Source organism: Diabrotica virgifera, chromosome 1, assembly GCF_917563875.1.
Source record: "Diabrotica virgifera virgifera chromosome 1, PGI_DIABVI_V3a".
In the NCBI taxonomy this organism is placed as follows: domain Eukaryota; kingdom Metazoa; phylum Arthropoda; class Insecta; order Coleoptera; family Chrysomelidae; genus Diabrotica; species Diabrotica virgifera.
Window position 1 is genome coordinate 82,412,555 of NC_065443.1, and position 23,870 is coordinate 82,436,424.

Here is a 23,870-nt window from a genome sequence, read left to right on the forward strand (position 1 = left end):
GTTGATTAATAGCAAGCTGAAAATTTGTTAATAGCTTAAGGGTGTCTAGTCGGATAAACTTTGATATATGCGAACACTGGAACAGGGGCAGTTTTAATTGTGGAACAGGTTAAAAATTTGGAACGGTCAGACCACGAAAACGGCACATTTATTTGTCCGACAGAACAGATTTAAACTCTCCGAACAGAGATTAAACTCTCATGCAAAAATCAGACTGCTATTTATCACCTGTCATAATTCCTGTCATTTGACATATTCTACATATTCCACTCATTAAAACGCCCATTTGGTGATAAATAGCAGTCTGATTTTTGCATGAAAGTTTAATCTCTGTTCGGAGAGTTTAAGTCTGTTCTGTCGGACAAAATACATGTGCCGTTTTCGTGATCTGACCGTTCCAAATTTTTAACCTGTTCCACAATTAAAACTTCCCCTGTTCCAGTGTTCCCATACATCAAAGTTTGTCCGACTAGACACCCTTAAGCTATTAACAAATTTTCAGCTTGCTATTAATCAACTTTTTTTTCATACGCGGGATCCAGACCTATTAGTTTGAATGTAATCGACATTTAATATTGCTTATTTGAAAGGACTTTTCAAGCGCAATAAAAGGTATTGGTGGCATTATACACCTAAAATCGACCGTTTCTCTGTTATTTCAAGTTGAATACACTGATTTGAGCATGCACCAAAAAAACAAACTCTTTTTACCTACCATATCTCTTTTTATGTTATAACTAGAAGATTGAAGAAGGAACGAATCTCTTTGTTTTTTATGAACTACAAAAATGTTTTATATAATTTTTTTAGTTAGATGCATTGTTTTTAAGGTATTTGCCAAAAACCGTTTGAAAAGGTGTTATATTTCAATGAAAATGGCCAATTTTTGCTTAGAATTAGGTTCTCTAGCAACTTCCGTAGTTTTTTAAGCCAAAAATTTTCCACCCCCGAGAAGGGGTGGGAACCGCCCCCAAAACAAAAGCACACATCGGCATAGGGTAGACTTTGAATAACGAGATATTTTCAGCCTATTCCTAAAATTTCATTAAAATCCATGCAGTAGGATAGAATTCGGAGGAAATAAGTTCTTGCTCTCATTGACTGCCCTACAATATCTCTAGTTATATACAAAAATATGGACGCGAAAAGAATAAATTTTCGGGATTTTTCAGATTTTGTTAAATCAAAAATTAAGCACAATGTTTGCGACTGGCTCATATCGTAATTATTACTACAAGGTACATGCTGAAGTGATTTCAGTAAAAAAATTGCCGCTATGAAAATTTTCCAATTAAAAACAGATCCCGACTGGACTAAAGACGTTATGTATACAGGGTGATTCATTAAGAATGTCCAATCTTTGAGATATAGATTTTAGACCTCAAAATATTAAGATTTAACCCAAATCATTTAAATAAAATGAGGATTGTTACTGAGTTACAGGTTGTTTTACTTAAAAATTTAATAACTATTTTCACCCAGGGCTTTAAAACTATTTGACATATCCTTGTCATACTTGGCAGAAAATATAGGTACTGTACATCATACTAAATTATGATAAATAAACTTTTCTGGCTACTAAGGGACGTACGACAGGGGAAAGTGAATGGTTGACCCTTCCCAAATTCTACACCATTGGCGGAATTGCTATTGTAGCACAATATTTCGATTCTCCAATACTTTATATGCAAATAATGTACTCTTCATTCGTAACGATAAAGTCATTAGTTTTCGAGATATTTGAAGTTGAAAATGAAACGGCATAGCTATTTTGATTAATGTATTGTGCCCCTTCATTTTTAACTTCAAATATCTCGAAAACTAATGATTTTATCGGTACGGATGAAGAGTATATTATTTGCATAGAAAGTATTGGAGAATCGAAAAATTGCACTAAAATAGTAATTCCGCCAGTGGCGTAGAATGTGGGAAGGGTCAACCATTCACTTCCCCCTGTCGTACGCCTCTGGTACTAGCCAGAAAGGTTTATTTAACACATTTTAGTAGGTTGTGCAGTGTCTACATTTCCTGCTAAGTATGATAAGGATATGTCAAATACTTTTAAAATACTGGATACAAATCAGGGGCGGATGGGCCCACCGGGATACCGGGAATTTACCCGGTGGGCCGTCGTTTGTGGGCTGCCACGCGCGGACCTAAACCCTTAATTTTTCAACTGCATGAATCTTGATTTTTATAAATCGATGTAAAAATACTGATACGGTTGCACCTAGACCTAGCAAATACCTAGACTAGACTATAAAAGTAAGAAAAGAACCAAAAATTATGTTCAACAAAAGTAAACAGGATGTATACTTTCTTTAAAGACTGGTCCAGCGCTGTTCTTTATTATGTTATTTTCTAAGCTCCCTCAAACAGCGTATACCTGCTAAATGCTACCTGCTATTTTTGTAAGCTATTATTGTATTAAAATTTACCCAGCAAGAAACACGAAAATAAACTTAAACACAATGTGTGTCTGGCACTGGCCTATGTTAAAAACATCTGCGGACAATATGCACTCCCGGCTTACAGTTTGTATCAGTCATCGTAGTTATTGTTTTCTTAGTAAAGGAAGCCCCTTGACCTTGAGACCCTAAGGATTATTTTTCGTTTTACAGTTTGTTTATTACTGTCGACGACTGTCGTTATTTGAGACAGCGGTTGTGCGAGTTTGCAAATTCTACGTCCGTCGCGTCGCCAGAAATCTTTTGGATTAACTAACGCCTTATCACTTAGTTCCGGTTCCGAAAGACACGAATTATTATGTGACGTGCGCTTTTACTTCGGGATTAGTTGAATAGTGGCGTAGAAGGATAATAGTATCGTTCGCGGTAACGATTCCGTACTTGTCCAGGACAACTTCGCATGCGCACTTTAAAAAAGAGCGTTCTCTTTTTTAAAGTGCGCATGCGATTTTTAAAGTGCGCATGCGAAGTTGTCCTGGACAAGTACGGAATCGTTACCGCGAACGATACTATTAATAAACATTTACCTACTTCTAAATTAACCAATAACGTTATATTACTTAAGCCGATTTATTAGAGTGGAAGTTTAAGGTAGGAAATAATTATTTAATAGCTATTTGTATAACAAGGGAGGAAAGTGCTACTTTTCCTCCCGAGAATGAAGTTTACTGCCCGACGCGTAGCGGAGGGCAGTAATCATTCAAGGGAGGAAAAGGCACTTTACTCCCATGTTATACATATGGTTTTTCCACCTTCCTCAAATAACAAGTCATTTTTTCATTTTTACTTAATTTATTTATGTAACTAACCAACAAAATTTATTAGAACTAAAACTAACAAGTACGTACAATATAACTGTCAACTGTCAAATATAAGTAAAATTAATAATGTAAACATTGTTAAATCAAAATAAAAATTTACTGTTTTTTACCATTCTGCAAAATACAGAGTGTTTTATAAATAAACGTTAAAATGTATAGAAACTTACGTAATAGAAAATAGATATTGTACAGCGCGTCAATAAGTTACATTTCATGAATGAAATACCATGACGTCACTTTTACTTTTCCTCCCTAGGGAGGAAAAATATTTTCCTCCCTAGGGAGGAAAAGTACAACTTTGCTCCCTACAATCAGGTCCGGAAAAGTATACTTTCGGTAGAGGTAGGTGGAAAAATAATTTTTACTATACAAACACTATACACCGTGTCCGGAAAGTCGCGGATAAACAGTACAAGGTGTTATTCTGTACTAAAAGTTCGTATTTTTTTTAAATAAACACATTAATAAATTAGGCAGGTGCAAGCTTTCTGTTTAAATCATTCGATTAAAATAAATTCTCGTACACTCTGTTTCATCTTCTTTCCCAAACAAAAAATTTACTTACTTTTAGTGTTTTGTAGTATTGTTAAGTTCTGTAAAAAACTATAAAATTTGTAAAAATCTATTGCTTTCAAGTGTTTTTTTACGTCTAATTCGCAAACAAATCGTTTTTGGGCGTTTGTTTATAAAGCAAGAATGTTGGTTGTGATGTCTCCTACCACGTTTAAAGGTTTGTAGGTATAGTTATGAAATACTCTGTATAAACATGCTCAAAAAGCGCCTATTCTAGCTGTTCAATAATTATGAAATTTGTTACGTTAGGACGAAAACTGCTTGTATGATAGCCGTCAGAACCAATATACTAAGTGAATAAAAAATCAAATACCAATGCCACCAAAACGAAAAGGAGGACAAGAAAAAAAACTAGAAAGGGAGAAGAAAAAAAGATGTGAAATAGCAAAAAAATTTCACTCTTTGGATAATTTGCTCAATAGTTATTCTGTTCCTTCAACTTCAGGGGTAGAAAGTGATATTAACACGGAAAAACAAGAGCAAGAGCAAACATCCGAAGAAAATTTACCGGTTTCAGAAACTAAATTTGAAACTGAGTTAAAGCTGTCAGAGGACTCGGACGACGACATAGAGACAAGTGATGAAAGCGATAGTGAAGCTAATGTAAAAAAGGCACTTAAAGACGAAGAGGCGCTACTAAAGCTGGGACAGCCGGAAGAGACAGAATCTGGCAATTTCTTCGACCGTCCCGATCCCAATAAATTACAGCTATTTTTTGAATTCCATCCAAAGGTACCTGTCGCACAAAAAGATGTACCTTTCAATGTGGAAAAAACGTTTACGCGTAATAATAAAACAAAAAGGAAATGGTTGAGCTATAGTGAAGAAAGAAAGGCACTTTTCTGCACAATTTGTCTTGCTTATTCAGTTGAGAGTAATAAAGATCAAAGTTCTGCTTTTGCAAGAGGTATGTCTGATTGGAAACATGTATATCAGCGAATAAATGAGCATGAAAGTTCAATCAGTCATGGAAAAAACTGCGAAACATATTTCATGTATATTAAAAATCAAACAATTGAAAAAATACTTTTTGGAAACGTTGTTGAAATGAGAAATAAAAAAGTTGCAAGCAATCGGCACGTTTTGGATGTTATTATTGATGTTATAAAACTAATTGGCAAACGAGGACTTTCTTATCGGGGCACAGCAAATGAAGCTGCATACAATCTAGAAAATGAAAACCTAGATCATGGTAATTTTTTGGAAATAATCTTACTTTTATCGAAATTTGATACATTTTGAAACATTTGGACGCCATTGTTAAAAAAAGCAAAAGTTATCACAATAGAAAAATCAAACGTCGAGCTGGAAATTTCTACACATTTTTGTCAAAAACTACTGTAAATTCAATCATTATCATAATCACAGAAATTATTCTAAAGAAGATTTCTTCAGAGATACAGACTGCCACTATGTTCTCTATAGAAATAGACAGCACTCAAGATATTTCAGTAACAGACCAATGTTCAGTTGTAACAAGGTATGTTAAATTGTAAGTATAATAAAATCTTCACCTTTGCTTATTTTATTTTATTTCAGGTATGTTTACAACGGAACAATTCACGAACGCCTTCTTGCAGTTGTTCCTTGTCACAATTCAACAGGGAAGGGATTTCATACCATGATTCATGACATACTGGTAAAAAATGGTTTGGATGAAAAAAATTGTATTGCTGACTCTACTGATGGGGCGGCTAATATGCAAGGGAGATATTCGGGATTCTCCAGTTTCATGTTCCAGGAAAATTCAAATCATGTTCATGTTTGGTGTTATGCGCATATTTTAAATCTTGTTCTGACAGACATTTTTAAATCCCACATTAAGGCCGCATCATTTTTTTCATTACTGAATTGTATAGCAGCATTTTTTAAAGAATCTCATCAACGCATGGGTTACTGGTTGGACATTGGCAACAATGCTAGATCACAGAAACTTCAGTTGATAGGAGAAACTCGTTGGTGGTCAAAGGAAGCAGCGCTCAGTAAAATTTTTGGTAATTTTAATGAACCTAATAAAGCACTGTACGTTGATTTAATTGACATTCTTAATACAATTGAAAATTCACAAAAAATTAAGCCAGATGCAAGAGCGACTGCTGCAAATTACAAAGCACAATTACTGAAATACGAAAATATTTTAATTGGGCACATATTCTTAAAACTGTTCTCTATAACAGGCCTTTATCAAGATATATTCAGACAACAGGGTTAGATTTATTAAAATGTAACTTTATGGTTAATGATTCTATACTGAGTTTAAAAAAAATGCAACGAAATTTTCCAGACATTGAAGCATCTGCAGATAAATTTGTACGGTGGGCTAAACTCTCTTTTGAAAGGAGAGACTTCGAATTTTTTATTGAAGAACAATTGCCCGAGTTTTGATCAAAAAAGAAAAAGAAATTCTTTGATGAGAAAACTTCTGATGAAATCCCAGTAAGCCCAAAAGAAAATTTTAGAATTGTTTTTTTTTAACGTTATTGCGGATACTGCAGTAGAATCAATCAGTAGAAGATTTGCAAACAACGCTGAATTATGTAGGGATCTGAACATTTTAGATCCAAATAATTTTGAAGAAATCGCCAAAGGTGAGCTACCTGAGAATTCTCTAAAAATATTGTCAGAAAAATTAATACAGTTTGATTCTTCTGCAACTCCTGCAAAGTTGAAAGAAGAGTTAGCAAGCTTTGCAAGCAACTGGAAACATATTAAATTAACAATTGAAGATTCATATGAAATAAATTATGCTAGACTTGATGTGGGGTTAGACGACTCTTCTTCTGCACAGTCAGATGTAGACGAAGATGACTGTATAACAAAACAGAGTACAAAATCAAGGGTGTGCATCGAATCTAACAAATGTCAGAACTGTGTCATTTGTTGCTACGGTTCAATTTTAAAATATAATTTGTTTAAGGGGGCTTATTCCACGCTGGTATTGGCTTATCAATATATACTTTCATTGCCCATCTCGCAAGACAAGAATCTACAGGTCGAGCAAGTCTCGTAAATTTCACGATTGCGAGCCACGCTTCACGCAACCGTGTTTGCGTACTTGTGTTTCGAGTTGCGTGGTCGTGCGGAGTTGTCAAAATTAAATCAATATCAATATGTCAATATGGCTACTGGGTGTAAAAGATACATCTTATTCTATCTGTTCTTAATGAGTTTTAGATAATTTTAGTTGTATTTCTTTGTAATTTTGTGTTGTACAAAGATTAATTTAACATTTTCTCTGGAAGTATTAATTTAGAAAGATAATATGCTTCATTGGTGTTGTGTTGTGAAGTGTGAAATGCAAAGTAATTGTGATAAAGTTCACTTTTAAACTGAACTAAATAAGGTATCTGAGAGACAACAATGGTTAAATGCAATACAATGTACAGGTTTTACTAGCGAAATGAAAATTTTCCTGTCCTGTCTGCTGTAATCATTTTATATTGGTACTGGTAAGTTACAATTACAACAGTAACGATTTTTGAAGATGTTAACATTTTAATCTTATAGGAAAACCAGCCGACTTAATCGATAATAACAATCTCCAGATTGGGTTCCTTCAATAAATATGGGCTATAAACACAATGAAATAAGTTCCCCAAAATCTAAAATGGAGTGGTATCAAAGGAGAATTAAAGGAAAAAATATTCATATTGAAATTATTTATAAGGCACTGGACTGTCTTAAATTCTACAGTAATACTAGGTGGGTAAATGATTTTAGACATTTTTCATTAAGAGTAGATTAAGATTAAGTAGATTTTCATTCAGTAGATTTAAGACTTGTTTACACAGGTAGAGTAATGATGCAAGTACTTTATAGAGTAGAGTAACTCTACCTGTAAAAATGCTCAGCACAGTAGAATAGCTGGTAGAGTGTATAGTTGGAGTTAAAGTAGAGTGACTAGCAACCCATGGCAAAGTAACTACTCTATGACCACCACTACTGCCAAAATGTCTACTCGGCTACATACTCTACCCATGGAACACGCTCAATTACGGCAGAATAGAGTAGGTAGGAGAGTACATGGGGGCGCTGTCATTCTGGCTGGAATTGTGTTTTGTGTAAATAGTGAAAATGAAGTTCACCGAAGATGAAACTTTAAAACTTGTAGAGCTATAATACGGCGAATACCAGTGTTTATGGAATTTAGGTAGTGTATACTACAGAAATAAAAGTTTGCAGCAAGCTGCGGAGGATGAAATCGTCGAAAGAATGGCAAAGGGGGCTTTGGAGTAAACGAGCTTAAGCAAAAAATTAAGAATTTAAGGTGCACTTATAATCAAGAGTGTTTAAAAATACAAAAATCGGTTTCACTATACTAGCATCAGTACTATACTTGTACTCTCCTCATGTGAATGGTATCAAGCCATTTTTGGTAGAGTACTACCGCTACTCTACTCTCCTCAAAACTCTACCCATGTAAACAAGTCTTTAGAAACAGTGGAAAATGAGGTAGCTAGTAGAGTAGTAGTAGAGTAAAATATACTGGTTTAGCAAATTACAATGTTTTAAGGTAATACAGTAGCGATAAACAGGTAGCCAAAACGTGTTCCAAGATTGTCACTGTAATTTTGAATATTTTTTCGAGGCATTTGGCACACGTATTTGTAAAATAATAAAGAATGGCGGTACAGAGCCCAATTTGAAAAATATATTAATATGTGGAAATTACTCTGTAATTATACAATATTTAAAAAACGAGCCTGTACCGCCATTAAGAAGAACAAAAAAATACACTTTCTTCAAATAAACTTTTTTATCCGATGCCTAGATTTTGTGTAATTTTGGAACTACTAATGAAATAAAAAATTTTAGTAGTTCCAAAATAACACAAAATCGGATAAAAAAGTTGTATTTGAAGAAAGTGTATTTTTTTGTTCTTCTTAATGGCGGTACAAGCTCATTTTTTTTTATATTGTATTTAATTAGAGAGTAATTTCCACATATTAATATATTTTTCAAATTGGGCTCTGTACCGCCATTCTTTATTATATTACGAATATGTGTGCCAAATATCTCGAAAAAATATTCAAAATTACAGCCGCAATCTTGGAACACATTTTCGCTACCTGTTGATCGATACTGTTTCCTCTTAAGATAGTTTTAATAGTTATTTATGATATAAGTATTAAAAGTACAATTTTAAGACCCGCATGTGAAAGTTAACTTGAAAAAATAATTTTATTAATGTTTTGACTTCCACATCAGATGTCATTGTCAAAATACAAAATATTCATTATTATTAGGTTTGTTCTAGCAAACAGTCAAACTAGTCAAAAACCATCAGCAAACAGTTGGTCAGTAAAAGAACATAATACAGTCACCAGTGCGATCCCCTCTACTCGCGCTGGTCCACTACTCGCTGATGGTTTCAAACTGATGCTAGAACAAACCTATTATTATTATGCATATCATTATCTGTAAATAATATTTCTTCTGATTGTTAATTGTAAAGGATAGAAAAATTACCATTTATTTTATTTTTTTTAGAATCAGCTGAGAGAAGTGGTCTACAAAAAACCAGGAAGGAAACGGAATATGTGGCTACGAAAGGCAAAAGAAAGGTTTACAAAGCAAATGTGACACATTTTTTTGAAATATTTAGGAATATCAGTAAATTGCATTAAAAAAATGTATGAAAAGATTTTGTTCAATAAAAATGTTTATATTTATCAAGGATGTATTATTTGGTATGGCCACGTATCGTCAGTGATGTAATAATACATCCTATCTGTTTTTTCATGAGTTTTGTAAGAGAGACTAAAAACTTGTCTTAGGGTCGCCTCCTGTTTTCATATGATATTTTTTGACCTGTTTTGTAGTAAATTAAACTATCTATGAACTACAAAACAAGTCAAAACTTACATATGAACACAGGAGGTGACCTTAAAACATGTTTTTCCATCTCTCATACAAAACTCATGAAAAAACAGATAGGAGGTATTGTCACATCAGCAAGGATGTACAGTCATGAGTGCCCTAATAACCGGCAAAATATGGGCAACATATTTAGTTGTGAGATAAAAAGAAATGAAACTAGTCGAGCTGGGAAATTTAGCGAAATTAACCTTTAAATTTACGTTATATTGATCCCACCTTTACACATATCGGAGGAGTATGTCAACTAAAACTGTCACTGTGACAGTGGTAGTTTCCAAACTCGTCTGATACGTCTGAAGGTGGTACACAATCAATACAATCTAAATGTATAAGTTAATAACGCTAAATTTCCCAGCTCGACTAGTTTCATGTCTTTTTATCTCACTACTTAATACATCTTTTGTGCTATTTTGCCGGTTATTAGAGCGCTCATCACTGTATTTCTGGTATATCCAGGGAATGTCTACAAAATATATTTTGAATGTCCAGAGAACATTCGTGGACATTCATGGAATGTTCCAATACGACATTCAGGTAATGTTTAAAATGCTGACACAGGATTTTCCTGGGATGTTCAGGGAACATGTTTTCGGGGATATTCCAGGAATTTTTCAATGTCTGTGTACCTTCTATGGACCTATATGGAATATTTTGGTGTTATTACTGCCGCACTCCACTTGCGATTTGTAATCAGGAAGATTGAACACATTGTTTCAAATACAAGTCAATCCATTTGTGACTAAATAATCATGGATTGACTTCTATTTGAAAGAATGTGTTCAATCTTCACAACTACAAATCGCAAGTGGAGTCCGGCGCTTAGGGCTACTTCCTCTTCGGTATTATGTATTATACTACAGAAATCAGGAACTTTCCTTCTAAATATATGTATGCATCTTGGCCATCAAACATATTCTTCCAAACATTTTTTTAAGGGGTTACATAGGTCTTGTGGGTAAAAAAGTGACTTTTTAAAAAAATTATATCTCGAAAACTAAAATTTATTTTTATTTATAATTGGAACATGTAAAAGTATAGTACTTAAGGTAGTCTCAAAAAAAGTTTCAGCCAAAAATATTCATTTTTGTAGAGTTGTAAGTTTTTTTGCATTGGCAGCATAACTAAGTCCAGTCTCATCTGAAATCAAAAAGTTTCTTGTAGTTTATACCTCTGGCTAGAATATGAACGAAGGAATTAAAAAAAAATGAAATTTGAAGATTTTACATAAGTTTAAACACATTTTTGACCCCAATTTTTCTCATTTTTAAAGTAGTTTTTTTTATAAAACAAAAATGACCTCATCTAATAAAAAATCCTTTGTTCATTCACTAGCCAGAGGTATAAACTACAAGAAACTTTGATTTCAGATGAGACTGGACTTGTTATGCTGCTCACTGCAAAAAAGGGCTGTTGTCGAAAAATTGCAGTCAACTCTACAAAAATGAATATTTTTGGCTGAAATTTTTTTGAGAGTACTATACTTTTACATGTTTCAATTATAAATAAAAATAATTTTTAGTTTCCAAGATATAATTTTTTTAAAAAGTCACTTTTTTTACCTGCAAGACAACAACTTAACAAATTGTTGATTTCAAATTGTAACAGTTGTTTTGCAAAGTATGCTGCCCTCTTGTATTTTCTGTGTTATCTTCAAAAAACACAAAACAAAAAAAAATAAAACAAAAGTTTAACCACCTTCACACTACAGAATCAAGCAATCAAGTTACACAAATTTTCAAACACCTCACCTGACACAGCGTCTCAAGTACGATTGCGCGAATTGGTAAATATAACTCCGCACGACCACGCAACTCGAAACACAAGTACGCAAACACGGTTGCGTGAAGCGTGGCTCGCAATCGTGAAATTTACGAGACTTGCTCGACCTGTAGATTCTTGTTCTCGCAAGTGGCATGTGAACGATCGTTTTCAACTTTAAAATTTATCAAAAATAGATTAAGAAACTCCTTGTCTGATAATAGACTCGAGTCGTTCATGCTGATGAATATTGAAAATGATATACTGAGCGATATCAACAATGATGAAATTATTAATCGTTTGGGTCAAACAACCAAATTAATGAAGGACGCTTTAATGTATTAATTTAATAAATAATAGGTAACCATTTAGTGATAGCTATATATGTAAAACGATATTTCATTCACCTATAGTTTATAACACATTAATTTGTTATTTATATATCTTAAATATCTTAATATAGAATTTTCTAGAGCAAACTTTGTATTTTAGATTCCAAGTTTCTATAGTTTAAAAAAAATCAAAAAAACTCCCATGTGTATATATATATATATATATATCTATATATATATATATATATATATATATATATATATATATATATATATATATATATATATATATATATATTTAAATTTTGGGCCGCCGTCGTTTATTCTCCCGGTAGAATTTTACTTGCCCATCCGCCCCTGATACAAATAGTTAATATTTATGTGATAGGGATGTTTGATTTAAAAATTTGAAAATTATTTGTACCCAGTACTTTAAAAGTATTTGAAATGGCCGTATCATACTTGCCAAAAAGTGTAGGTACTGCACACCTTACTAATTTATGTTAAATAAACGTTTCTGGCTACTACCAGAGGCGTACAGGGGAAAATGAATGGTTGAACCTTCCCAAATTCTACGCCACTGATGGAATTACCATTTCAGCATAATTTTTAGATTCTCCAATACTTTCTATGCAAATAATATACTATTCATCCGTACCGATAAAATCATTAGTTTTCGAGATATTTGAAGTTAAAAATGAAGGGGCACAATACATTAATCAAAATAGCTGTAAAGTTTCATTTTCAACTTCAAATATCTCGAAAACTAATGACTTTAACGTTACGCATGAATAGTATATTATTTACATAGAGAGTATTGGAAAATCGAAATATTGTGCTAAAATAGCAATTTCGCCAGTGGCGTAGAATTTGGGAAGGGTAAACCATGCACTGTCCCCTGTCGTACGCCTCTGGTAGTAGCCAGAAACGTTTGTTTATCATAATTTAGTAGGGTGTATGGCAACTACACTTTATGCAAAGTATGACAAGGATATGTCAAATAGTTTTAAAGTACTGGGTAGAAATGGTTATTAAATTTTTAAATAGAACACCCTGTAACTCAGCAACGAGGCACATTTTATGTAAGTGATTTGGGTTCAATCTTAATATTTTGAGGTCTAGAATCTACAACTCGGAGATTGGACATTCTTAATGAATCACCCTGTAGAAGCATATAAAAACACCGACGAATGAAAGCTAGCGTGCCTAGTTTTGAAAAAAGAAGACGAATAAATGCAAAAAAATGTTTTTATTGAAGGAAACTTACCAGTTGTCGAATCGAATCCCAAAATAATTTTGACATTGGCACAAATTAAAAAAAGGCCTAAAAATATCCACGTAGTCTTCATTTTTGCGTGTTTCTTATCCAAAGCTAAATATTCTACTAATAAGATCAAAAATCTTAAGTGTAACTCTTATCCTTCGAATAAAGATAAAATTAATTTACTTGAATAATGGATTGATTGTGATTTTATTATTATTTATTAGATTTATCGTTATAATATGTATAAAAGAATTTGTAAAAAGTTATGAGATTTGTGATAACAGATATCAAAAATTATAATTTAAAAAAAAAAGCACTTCAACTTACGCAATTATTCAGAAGTAGTAAGATATAAAGGTGCAAAAGTACACGAATTAGAAGAAGAACTATCTAAGATAAAGTGGGATATTGTAGGACTGTCAGAAGTGAAAAGAAGAGGCGAACAATGCATGCAGCTAAACTCTGGAAATCGCCTGTACTATACAGGGAAAATAGACGAAACATATGGTGGAGTAGGATTTCTTATCAAAAAGTATCTCACACCATACATTTCAACATATAAAAGCGTTTCTTATAGAGTAGCTTATATTATAGTAGACCTAGATAATAAAACTAAGATAAAGGTAATACAAGTGTATGCTCCCACAAAATCACATCAGGAAGAGGAAGTTGAAATGTTCTACGAAGATCTGATAACGGCATTAGATGAAAATGATACAAGATATACTATAATTATGGGAGATTTCAACGCAAAATTAGGTAAAAAAGAAAAAAATACTGAAACTAAAATAGGCATGCATGGTTATGGCACACGAAATGCAAGAGAAGAAAAATTATATAATTTCTTAGAACAACAAAATTTATATGCCATGAACACATATTTCAAAAAACAAGCAAACCGAAAATGGACGTGGATATCTCCCGATAAAAAGACGAAAAACGAGATCGATTACTTCTTATGTGGGAACAAAGACATTTTTGAAGACATAACTGCTCTCAACCAATTCACAACTGGCAGCGATCATCGTCCTTTAAGAGCAAGGATTGTTTTTTTAAACAGACCAAAACCCGTAGAAACAAGCCACATAATTATAATCAGATAGATCAAACTAAAATCCGACAGAAGGGAGATGAGTACAGAGAAGTCTTAAGAGAAGAATTTGTAGGATATTATCAACAAGAAAATACCGACATGAACACAATTAATAGAGAAATGCAACGAAAGCTCTTGAAAGCAGGCCTGACTGTGGCAAAGAAAACGAAAAGTAAAGAAGACAAAATAGGCGTTGGAACAAAACGGTTGATGGAAAAGAGACGCCTATTTCTAAGCGAAGGAAAGCGAAACACCGACGGTTTCAAAGAATTGAATAAACAAATAAAGAAGGGAGTAAAGGAAGACTTAAGGATCTACAATGAAAACAAGGTAGAAAAAATTATAGAAAAGAATCTAGGCCTAAAATGCTTATACCAAACATAGGAAAGCCTCTAATAATCTCATTAAAAGATAAAGATGGAAAATAAACAAGAGAAAATAACAAAATCCTAAAAGTTACACAAACATTTTACCGTGATTTATATTCCTCAAACAAAGACCCAGATAACACAGCAAAGGAAAATCTTAAGAAAAACATAATAAATTTGAACTCAGAAATACATACTCCCTAATATAGAATCCTTCTAAATAAAACAAGCTATGGCACAACTAAAGAACAATAAGGCTCCGGGCCCAGATGGAATACTTGCCGAAATGTTAAAGGAGGGGAGTGAAATTATTCTCGAAGAATTGAAAAATCTTTTCAACAAATGCCTTCACAAAGGAGAAGTCCCAGATGATTGGAAAGAAAGCTTGACAATAATTCTCTTCAAAAAATGAGACAGGGGAGATCTGAAGAACTATAGGCCAATTTCCCTGTTGTCCCAAATGTACAAACTGTTTATGAGAGTAATAACTAATAGGCTATCGTCAAAGCTTGATAGCTATCAACCGGTAGAGCAGGCAGGATTCCGAAAGGGTTACAGTACAGCGGATCATCTTCTTACAGTCAGAACGCTAATAAAGAAAGCCAATGAATATTATTTGAACTTATACATTGGCTTCGTTGATTATGAAAAGGCATTCGACTCCATAGAACTTTGGGCAATAGAGAGAGCTATGAACAACTGCAGGATAGATTCTCGATACAGAATGCTCATACATAATATTTATAAGAAAGCTACAATGAAAATACAAATAGATGAGAAAACCAAAGCTATACCAATCAACAGAGGAGTTCGCCAGGGAGACGTTATTTCACCAAAGCTGTTCACACTGGGACTTGAAGACGTGTTCAAAGACATTAACTGGGTAGATAAAGGAATAAATGTTAATGGAAGAAAACTGAGTCATTTAAGATATGCTGACGACATTGTAATATTCGCTACAAGTTTCGAAGAATTACAGACCATGATGACGCAACTATTTCAAGCTTCGGAAAAAGTAGGTCTTAAGATGAACTTGGAAAATACAAAAGTAATGACGAATACACCGAACATTACACAAATAACGTTGAATGACATAGATTTAGAAACAGTAAGCGAATACATCTATCTGGGACAGATAATGAAAGTTAACAAAGAAAATCAAACTGCCGAAATTACTGAAGGAATAAGGTTAGCGTGGGCAGGATTTGGAAAACTGAGTTGGATCTTGAAAAACACTAAAATAGAACAATATTTGAGAACCAGAGTTTATGATCAGTGTATCCTCCCTATACTTACGTATGGTTCACAGACGTGGACACTCACCAAGGCCAATATTGATAAAATAGTAAAGGCACAGAGAGCGATGGAAAGATCAATGCTCGGGGTGAGGCTCATAGACAAAAAACAAATACATGGATTAGAAGCAAAACCACGCAGGTTTACGCACCACGCACGTACCAAGTAACGACGCAGGAGAACATGCTGCCAAATTAAAATGGAGCTTCGCAGGACACAATGCCCGACTGAAGGATAAAATATGGAATCACGAAATACAACAATGGAGACCGTGGTTAGGAAGAAGAAGTAGAGGAAGGCCACAAATGAGATGGGCCGATGACATGAAGAAGTTTGGAGGACACAACTGGAAACAGGTGGCGCAAAATAGACAACACTGGATGGATTTGGGGAAGCCTATGTCCAAAGTTGGATTACTGAAGGCTGAAGAAGAAGAAGAAGAATTAAGATATAACAAAGTCTAAACGTGGTGGTCAATCCTTATCATTTTTTAAGTGGATGAAGACTAATTACGCTTACGCATATACAAGACTACCAAACAACAGAAATTTCGCTGATTATTTCATTCATAGAGATTCTGACCAATAGAAAGCTACATAAATAAAAATTACAGCGAAAGTTACACTCACCCATTTGTCTACTCGACAATTATCGCTTGATTACAGCGATTATTTCATTCATAGGAGATTCTGTCTGACCAATAGAAAGCTACAGAAATCTAAATTAAGCTGATAATTTTTGATAATTTCCCGTCGTCAGGTATATTACGTCAGATGCCCTTCGTTGCTACGAAAAAATACATTCAGTGACATTAATGACAATTAATGTTTTAAAAATTATAAAAGTGATGACTTTCAATCGTCAAATACTTATCATCTGTGTGTTTAATTGTACTAATTTGTACTTACATAAATAAGTTACGATAAAATTTTGGTATTGAACAGTTTTATTCATGAAATAATCGCAACAAATTGCACTTGATCTCTAAAATTAATATAGAATTTTTGCCCTCCTGATACTTTGACATAATTTCCCTCGCCTTCGGCTCGTGAAATTAAAACTGTCAAAGTGTCACTCGGGAAAAATTCAATAATTTTAGAGCTCTTGTGCAATTACTACTGATTATTTTATTCATATGAGATTCTGACCAATAGAAAGTTCTGACATTCAGTGACATTAATGACAATTAATGTTTTACAACTTGTCACAGAGAACACCAAGAAACAGGTTTAGTAAATATTTAGGCGAAGATATCAATATAATATTAGTTAAAATGATTTAAAAATATAGTTTTATTGATGAAATAATCTTACCGAATTACACTCGAGCTCTTAAATTATCGATTTTTTTGCCCTCGTGACACTTTGGCATAATTTCACTCCCCTTCAGGTCGTGAAATTAAAACTGTCAAAGTGTCACTCGGGATACAAATCGATAATTTTAGAGCTCTCGTGTAATTATTACTGAAAATTTTCTATATCATATATGTCAATAGCTGTATGATATGCCGGCATGTTTTCTTCTCCTTCTTTAAGTACCGATTCTCAATCCGATGTTGAATATTAACCATGGCGCTCTCCTTCTTCGCATATTCCTTACTCCTCTTATTTCCCTATCAATTTTAGCATGTCATATCTCTTTCTCCTCATTACGTGTCGCAGATATTGTAACTTTCTTATTTTTATTGTTTATTATTTCGTATTCTTTGTCCATTTCTGGTAACACTTCCGTGTTAGATTTCTTTTGTGTCCAAGCATCCTTCAGATGCTTCAAAGCAAAATAATATCAACAAATACGTATGAAGTTGCCATAAACCTTATGGTAACTAAGGGGTACCCTCAAATGAGTGTATTGTTACCATCATTATGAAACATAGTTGTTGATGACCTGATTCATGGGCTTAGCGCAAAAGGAATCTGGGTCTAGGGTTTCGCAGACGACATTGTAATATTGACTAGAAGAAAATTTCCCAGTACTGTTGCGGATGTAGGCGGCCTTCCTCTACTGTTTATCTTCTCTTGGTCTCCATTCCATTAGCTTTCGTGTCCATCTTGAATCCTTCAGCCTGGTGACGTGTCTTGCCCAGTTCCATTTGAGCTTGGTGACACGTTCTGTAACATCTGTGATACCGGTTCTTTGTCTGAGATCTTCATTTCGTATTTTATCTCTCCTTGAACTCTTCCAAAACTAAATTGGTAGCCTTCACTAATAAGAGAAAGCTTACTGGACTGAGTGAGCTGAAATTATTTGGGTTTGAACTGGAAAGAACCAATGAGGTCAAGTATCTAGGGGTAAACATGGATTCCAAACTCAATTGGAGCACTCATATTAATAATATAACTAACAGGGCCACGCGACTCTTCTGTAACTACAAACAATTTGTAGGTAAAACCCGGGGGTTGAAACCAAAGACAATCGGTTGGTTATACACATAAGTGATACGACAGACCATTACTTATGATTCACTACTTTGGTGGAAAAAGAAGGCTTTGCAATATTGTGCGACCTCTCGCACCACTCTACAAAGATAAACGCTTCTAAATATAAAAGGAGCCTTGAATAGTACAGGAACGACTTCGTTAGTAGTTATGGCTATCAAAGGTCACCCTCCTCTGGAATTATATATTTCGGCGGTAGCCTTTATGAGCAACCTGAGACTCAAAGCAAAAAATACTTGGAGGGGTAATTATGTATTGAATAGCCACACAAACACTACTGGGACTATACTTGAGGAATCCATTTTTTTATGATGAACTCTGATATGATGAGACCAGAACTAATCTTAACTGAGAAGATCAACACAATTATACCATCTAGAAAACAAAAAGCCCCAAATATTAATGGGGACTTAATATGGTTTACTGATGGATCTAAAACTACCTATGGTACTGTATCAGTAGTCTTTGGGGGATGCCATTATAATAAATCTTACAGCCTAAGTCAATATACGACTGTGTTTCAGGCTGAAGGTTTTGCTTTGATGGCCTGCACTGATGAAATCATAGATGGAGACCCCAAAGCAAAGAGATCAACATTTACACAGATAGCCAAGCGACTATTCTGACGGCAAAGAATCCACTCACCAAATCCAAACTGGTAAGGAACTGCAAAGATCTTCTTAACAATCAGGCAAAAGATAATAAAGTGTCTTTAGTATGGGGACCGGTGTCATGAAGGGATGCATGGGAATGAACGAGTAGATCTGTTGGCAAAACAAGGCTCGAGAAAAACCTTTGTAGATCCAGAACCTTTCTGTGGCATCACTAAAGATGCTACAAAAAACGAGTTTCAGAAGTGGCTGACAAGGAATCATAAAAAATGGATAGCCACTCAGGGCCGGATTTAAGGGGGGGCAGGCTGGGCAGCTGCCCGAGGACTCACATTCCAGGGGCCCCCACAAAGCCTCAAACATAAGAAGTTCATTTAAACAGATATTGGCAGGAGATACAGGAACTCGACATCGACAATGTATATCAAGTATAAAATGAAGGAGCGTAGGAGTGATATAATATATGTAATACATTATTCATGGTTATGTTTTTCACCTTCCACCGGGTGAGTGAATTGCTTCGTTTGTAAATTCTTATCTAGTGTTCGTATACATTTTAGCCACAGAGGATTTTGTGATTGGAAACATGCAGATAGTATAGTAGGCTTATGGATCACGAAATGTCTAAAGCACACGAAAGAATTGGGCGTATTGATACTGAAATAGCAAAACAGGCCGAAGCAATAAAGAATTATTGGAAAATACTCAAAAGAATAATTTTAGTGTTATAAAGTTTATTTGTGAACGAGATTTAGCATTTCGCAGCGAAAATTAGTTGTCGATGAGTTCATCACAAAATGAAAATTATTTGGGAATACTCCAGTTATTAGCTGAATATGATCAATTTTTGAAGCACCATATTAATAAATATTCAAATCTTGGAAGCGGACATGTTAACTACCTTTCATCAACCATATTTGAGGAAATTGTACATCCGATGGTCAAAACGTATTAAATGAAATAGTTTTAAGGATTAAGAAGTCAAAATATTATTCAGTTCATACCAATCAATTAACTGTGATATTTCGTTACATAGAAGGTTTCACTCCTGTTGACGGGTTTACCATATTTTTGCCAAATCGCGGTCATAAAGCAGGAGATTAATTTAATTCTCTAATGACATTTTTGCAAGAACATGATATCGATTTGAAATCAGTGGAATCGATCAGTTATCAGTGGAAAATACAATGGTGTTCAGGCTGAAATTATAGAACAAAAAGGTACGTATTCATACGTGGGTGCTTCGTGCTCAGTGTAACTGCTCAAATGGATACGGAATGCGCTCCCCTACATATAACCCGCAAATCGGTTGAATCAAATAGGGTGAGCGCCGTGGGGCGAGCACCAACGTATCCACTATGTGGAGCTGCTACACCGAGCACTTAGCACCCACGTTTGGATACGTACCTTAATATCTTGGAATTGAGGATTCATTGTATCGCCCACTCTCTAAATTTAGTTTCAAAAGCTGCAACTGAATGTTATCATGTATTAGCATAGCACAGCACTCTTTAATTTCTTAGAAGAACTAACTATGTATATGTATTTTTCACTTCCTCTACATAATATATATATATATATATATATATATATATATATATATATATATATCCATCTTGGACTCCAAACATCAAATCCCCCAAGACACATTATCTCTTATAAAACATTGCATGTCTAACACATACTTTTCATTCCAAAATCAATTCTACCGTCAAATCAAAGGTGCCCCAATGGGATCCCCTCTCTCTCCCGTAATAGCTGATATCTACATGGAGCATTTCGAAACAATAGCCCTGTCATCATCAAATCTCAAACCCACTTGCTGGTTACGGTACGTTGATGACACTTTTGTCATTTGGCCCCATGGTAAAGATACGTTAGATCTCTTCCTCTCCCACCTGAATGGAATACACCCCAGTATTCAATTCACGATGGAAGTTGAGTCTGAGGAGTCTTTACCATTCCTTGATGTACTTATTCAAAAACAGCCACCTCACGGTTTTCCTATTCCGTGTACCGAAAACCCACCCATACAAATCGGTATCTCAATGCCCAGTCACATCATCACCCCGCCCAACTCAGTTCAGTTGTCAACACTCTTGTTTCTCGCTCTATAAGGCTTAGTGACGACAATCACAGACCATCTGAAATAAATTCAATAAGGCAAACACTCTTACAAAACGGCTACCATAAAACCCAAATCAATAGGAGCATTCAGAAACATCTAAATCCCATTCCATCTAATAAAGAAAACTTGCCGCCCGATCAACCCAAAATCTTTCTACCTTTTATCAAAGGTGTCACTGACAAGATTAGTAGAATTCTTACCCCTCTAAATATCAAAACCGTCTTCACTACTCACTCCAAGTTGTGCAATCTTGTCAGATCCGTAAAAGATCAAATCCCCAATGAAGACCATGGTGTCTACGAGATACCTTGTTCCAGTTGCCCACGGACATACATAGGACAGACAAACCGACGAATCCAAAACCGTATCTACGAACATTCCATATCTGTAAAACATTCCGACACTACTTCAGCCCTTGCCCAACATCATATTCAGACAGGTCACCAAGTAGATTTCGAGAAAGCAAAAACCATCGCCCCTGTCCGCTCCTTAAAATCGAGAATCATCCGTGAAGCCATCGAAATTGAAAAACGCCCTCACAGCCTAAACACACGCGATGACGCCAAAAGACTGCCGGCAACATGGCGACCGCTGCTTCGGCGAATCCCCACGTCAGTCGATCCCACTCAGGCCTCTCCCGCGCATACAGTTCCCGCGCGCACTGAGAGTATAAAAGGAGCTACACAGGCGAAGACAGGTCGTCACTCGACACTGAGGAGTAGGCAGATTGAGACCTCAGTGCCGCTTGACCGTTCTCCTAGAGAACAAGACACTACTGGTACGTCACGAGTGAGGGGAGTAGGCAGATTGAGACCCCGAACTCGAACGGAACCATACCCCTCTTGATAATGGCTCCAAAAAGGGTGCCGAAACGTCGAGTTATAAATTCTCAACGCGGTTGTTCCCGAGAACTTAGTAATTTTCATATATATATATATATATATATATATATATATATATATATATATATATATATATATATATATATATATATATATATATATATATATATATATATATATATATATATATATAAAGCAGTTAGGTAATATTGACTGAAACTTTGTAAAATCTTGTTAATGTCGAAAGCTTGATAATAACTAAGAGTTTTACTTATCCTGCCCCCTGAAATTTATGACTGCAACCTCAAAATTAACAAGATTTTATATATATATATATATATATATATATATATATATATATATATATATATATATATATATACAACTTGTTAACAGAAAGTTTAAAAGCTGCGTCTTTAAGCGACAGCAACGCAGACCGTGGCAAAAATATTATTGTTCCTAAAACAGCAAATACTACTCGATGGTCATGAAGATGATGCCGCAAAAGAACTAGTTAAAGGTTATAATCAGATTAAAAGATTATTATCCAAAATTTCGGAAGACTATGAGCAACAATTTAAAACTCGTAGCATTGCAAATGGTTTGTACCTATAATCGAATGTGTTTACTGGAAACAGAGAGGAATATTAGGGTAGACAAACAGCACATGTCGTATTCTTCAATATCCAAATATTGACCTTAATTCAGGATTGGCAGGACGTGACAATTTCGAAAGATATAAGAACATCAGAGAAGTTTAGAATTCAAAATTTCATCGCTATAATAGATCACTTCATTACCTCTTTAAGTCAGAGGCTGTCTACATATGAATCCATTCATTCCAATTTTGGATTTTTACATAATTTTGAAAAATTGAAAAATTTAACTCTCAATGAAATTAAAGCTCACTCCACTCACTAAAGCTTGCCAACATTATAGCAATCATTTAGATGAAAACTTATGTGTCCATCTGGTACAGTTTGTAAGATTCTTCAATGCATTTAAAGAGGAAATCAAAATCAGCTCATCAAATATAAGCAAAGAACTTCAAATGTACGAACTGCTAAAAGAAAAGAATATGAATGATGCTTTTCCAAATGTTGAGGTTGTGACACTTTGTTTATATTTAGTTCTGATGCTAACTAACTGCAGTGGATAGAGATCATTCTCAAAATTTAAGTTATTTAAAAATTGACTTCGGTCTATGATGGGCCAAGAGTGTTTGAATCATCTCTCTATAATGAGCATTGGCCACGATGTCTTAATGCAACTACATATGTCCCACATAATCAAGAAATTTTCAATTAAAATATCTCGAAAACTTCCCGGACTTTAACCATACATCTTACTATTATTTTTAATATTATACTGTAACAAGTTACAGCTCTTGTACTTTTTATTATTTAAAAATATATTTATAAAGGTAGATCAACATTTTTTTAATGGTAGGAGGTAGGGCCCCCACACCAATTCTGCCCAGGGACCCCCACTGCCTTAAATCCGGCTCTAGAGCCACTCTAGACTAAAGAGCAAATCTAGACTAAAAAAATAATCAAGAATATTAATAAAAAACTCTCGAACAATTTGATGAACCTGAATACACGAGAGATCAAAACGCTCACTGAAATGGTGACTGGCATGACCGTTTAGGAAAGCACCTATACAAATCAGTGTACGTGAAATGAATTCACGTGAAGTGAATGAACTGTGGTGCGGAAAGTGCGAAATGGAAGAATATACACATCCTATGCCATTAATAATTGATGCCAGACAGCAATTCACTGGTCAAATGAGGTTTGAACCAGAAAAGATCCTAAAAATACCAAAAGAAAACTGTTGGCCCTCGTTGAAGCCAAAGAACTTATTAGATTTTAAGGAAAAAACAAGGTATGATACAAAGGTCTTACGACCAAGTGCCAGATACCAACGAGTCTTGCCTGATGTAAGAAGGAGGAGATCATTGTGGTATCTCCATAGCCGCAAAAGAGCTAATCGGAA

At 34.6% G+C, this 23,870-nt stretch overlaps 1 protein-coding gene and 1 long non-coding RNA gene across 3 annotated transcripts in view; one reads left to right on the plus strand and one right to left on the minus strand.

The window, feature by feature from the left end:
- The window catches only part of LOC114327546 (sphingomyelin phosphodiesterase), a 121,155-nt gene extending 107,710 nt beyond the window's left edge, over positions 1–13,445 (minus strand). For both annotated transcript variants that reach the window (XM_050641912.1, XM_050641907.1), the window contains exon 1: positions 13,100–13,445. In XM_050641912.1, coding sequence (XP_050497869.1) covers positions 13,100–13,181 — 82 coding nt within the window. In that variant the 5' untranslated portion in view covers positions 13,182–13,445. The remainder of the gene's footprint in view (positions 1–13,099) is intronic.
- Positions 6,846–9,534, plus strand: LOC126879033 (uncharacterized). The gene is made up of 2 exons (XR_007695943.1): positions 6,846–7,564; positions 9,353–9,534. It is a non-coding gene; the product is annotated as an uncharacterized LOC126879033 (long non-coding RNA).
- Positions 13,446–23,870: the final 10,425 nt, after the last annotated feature.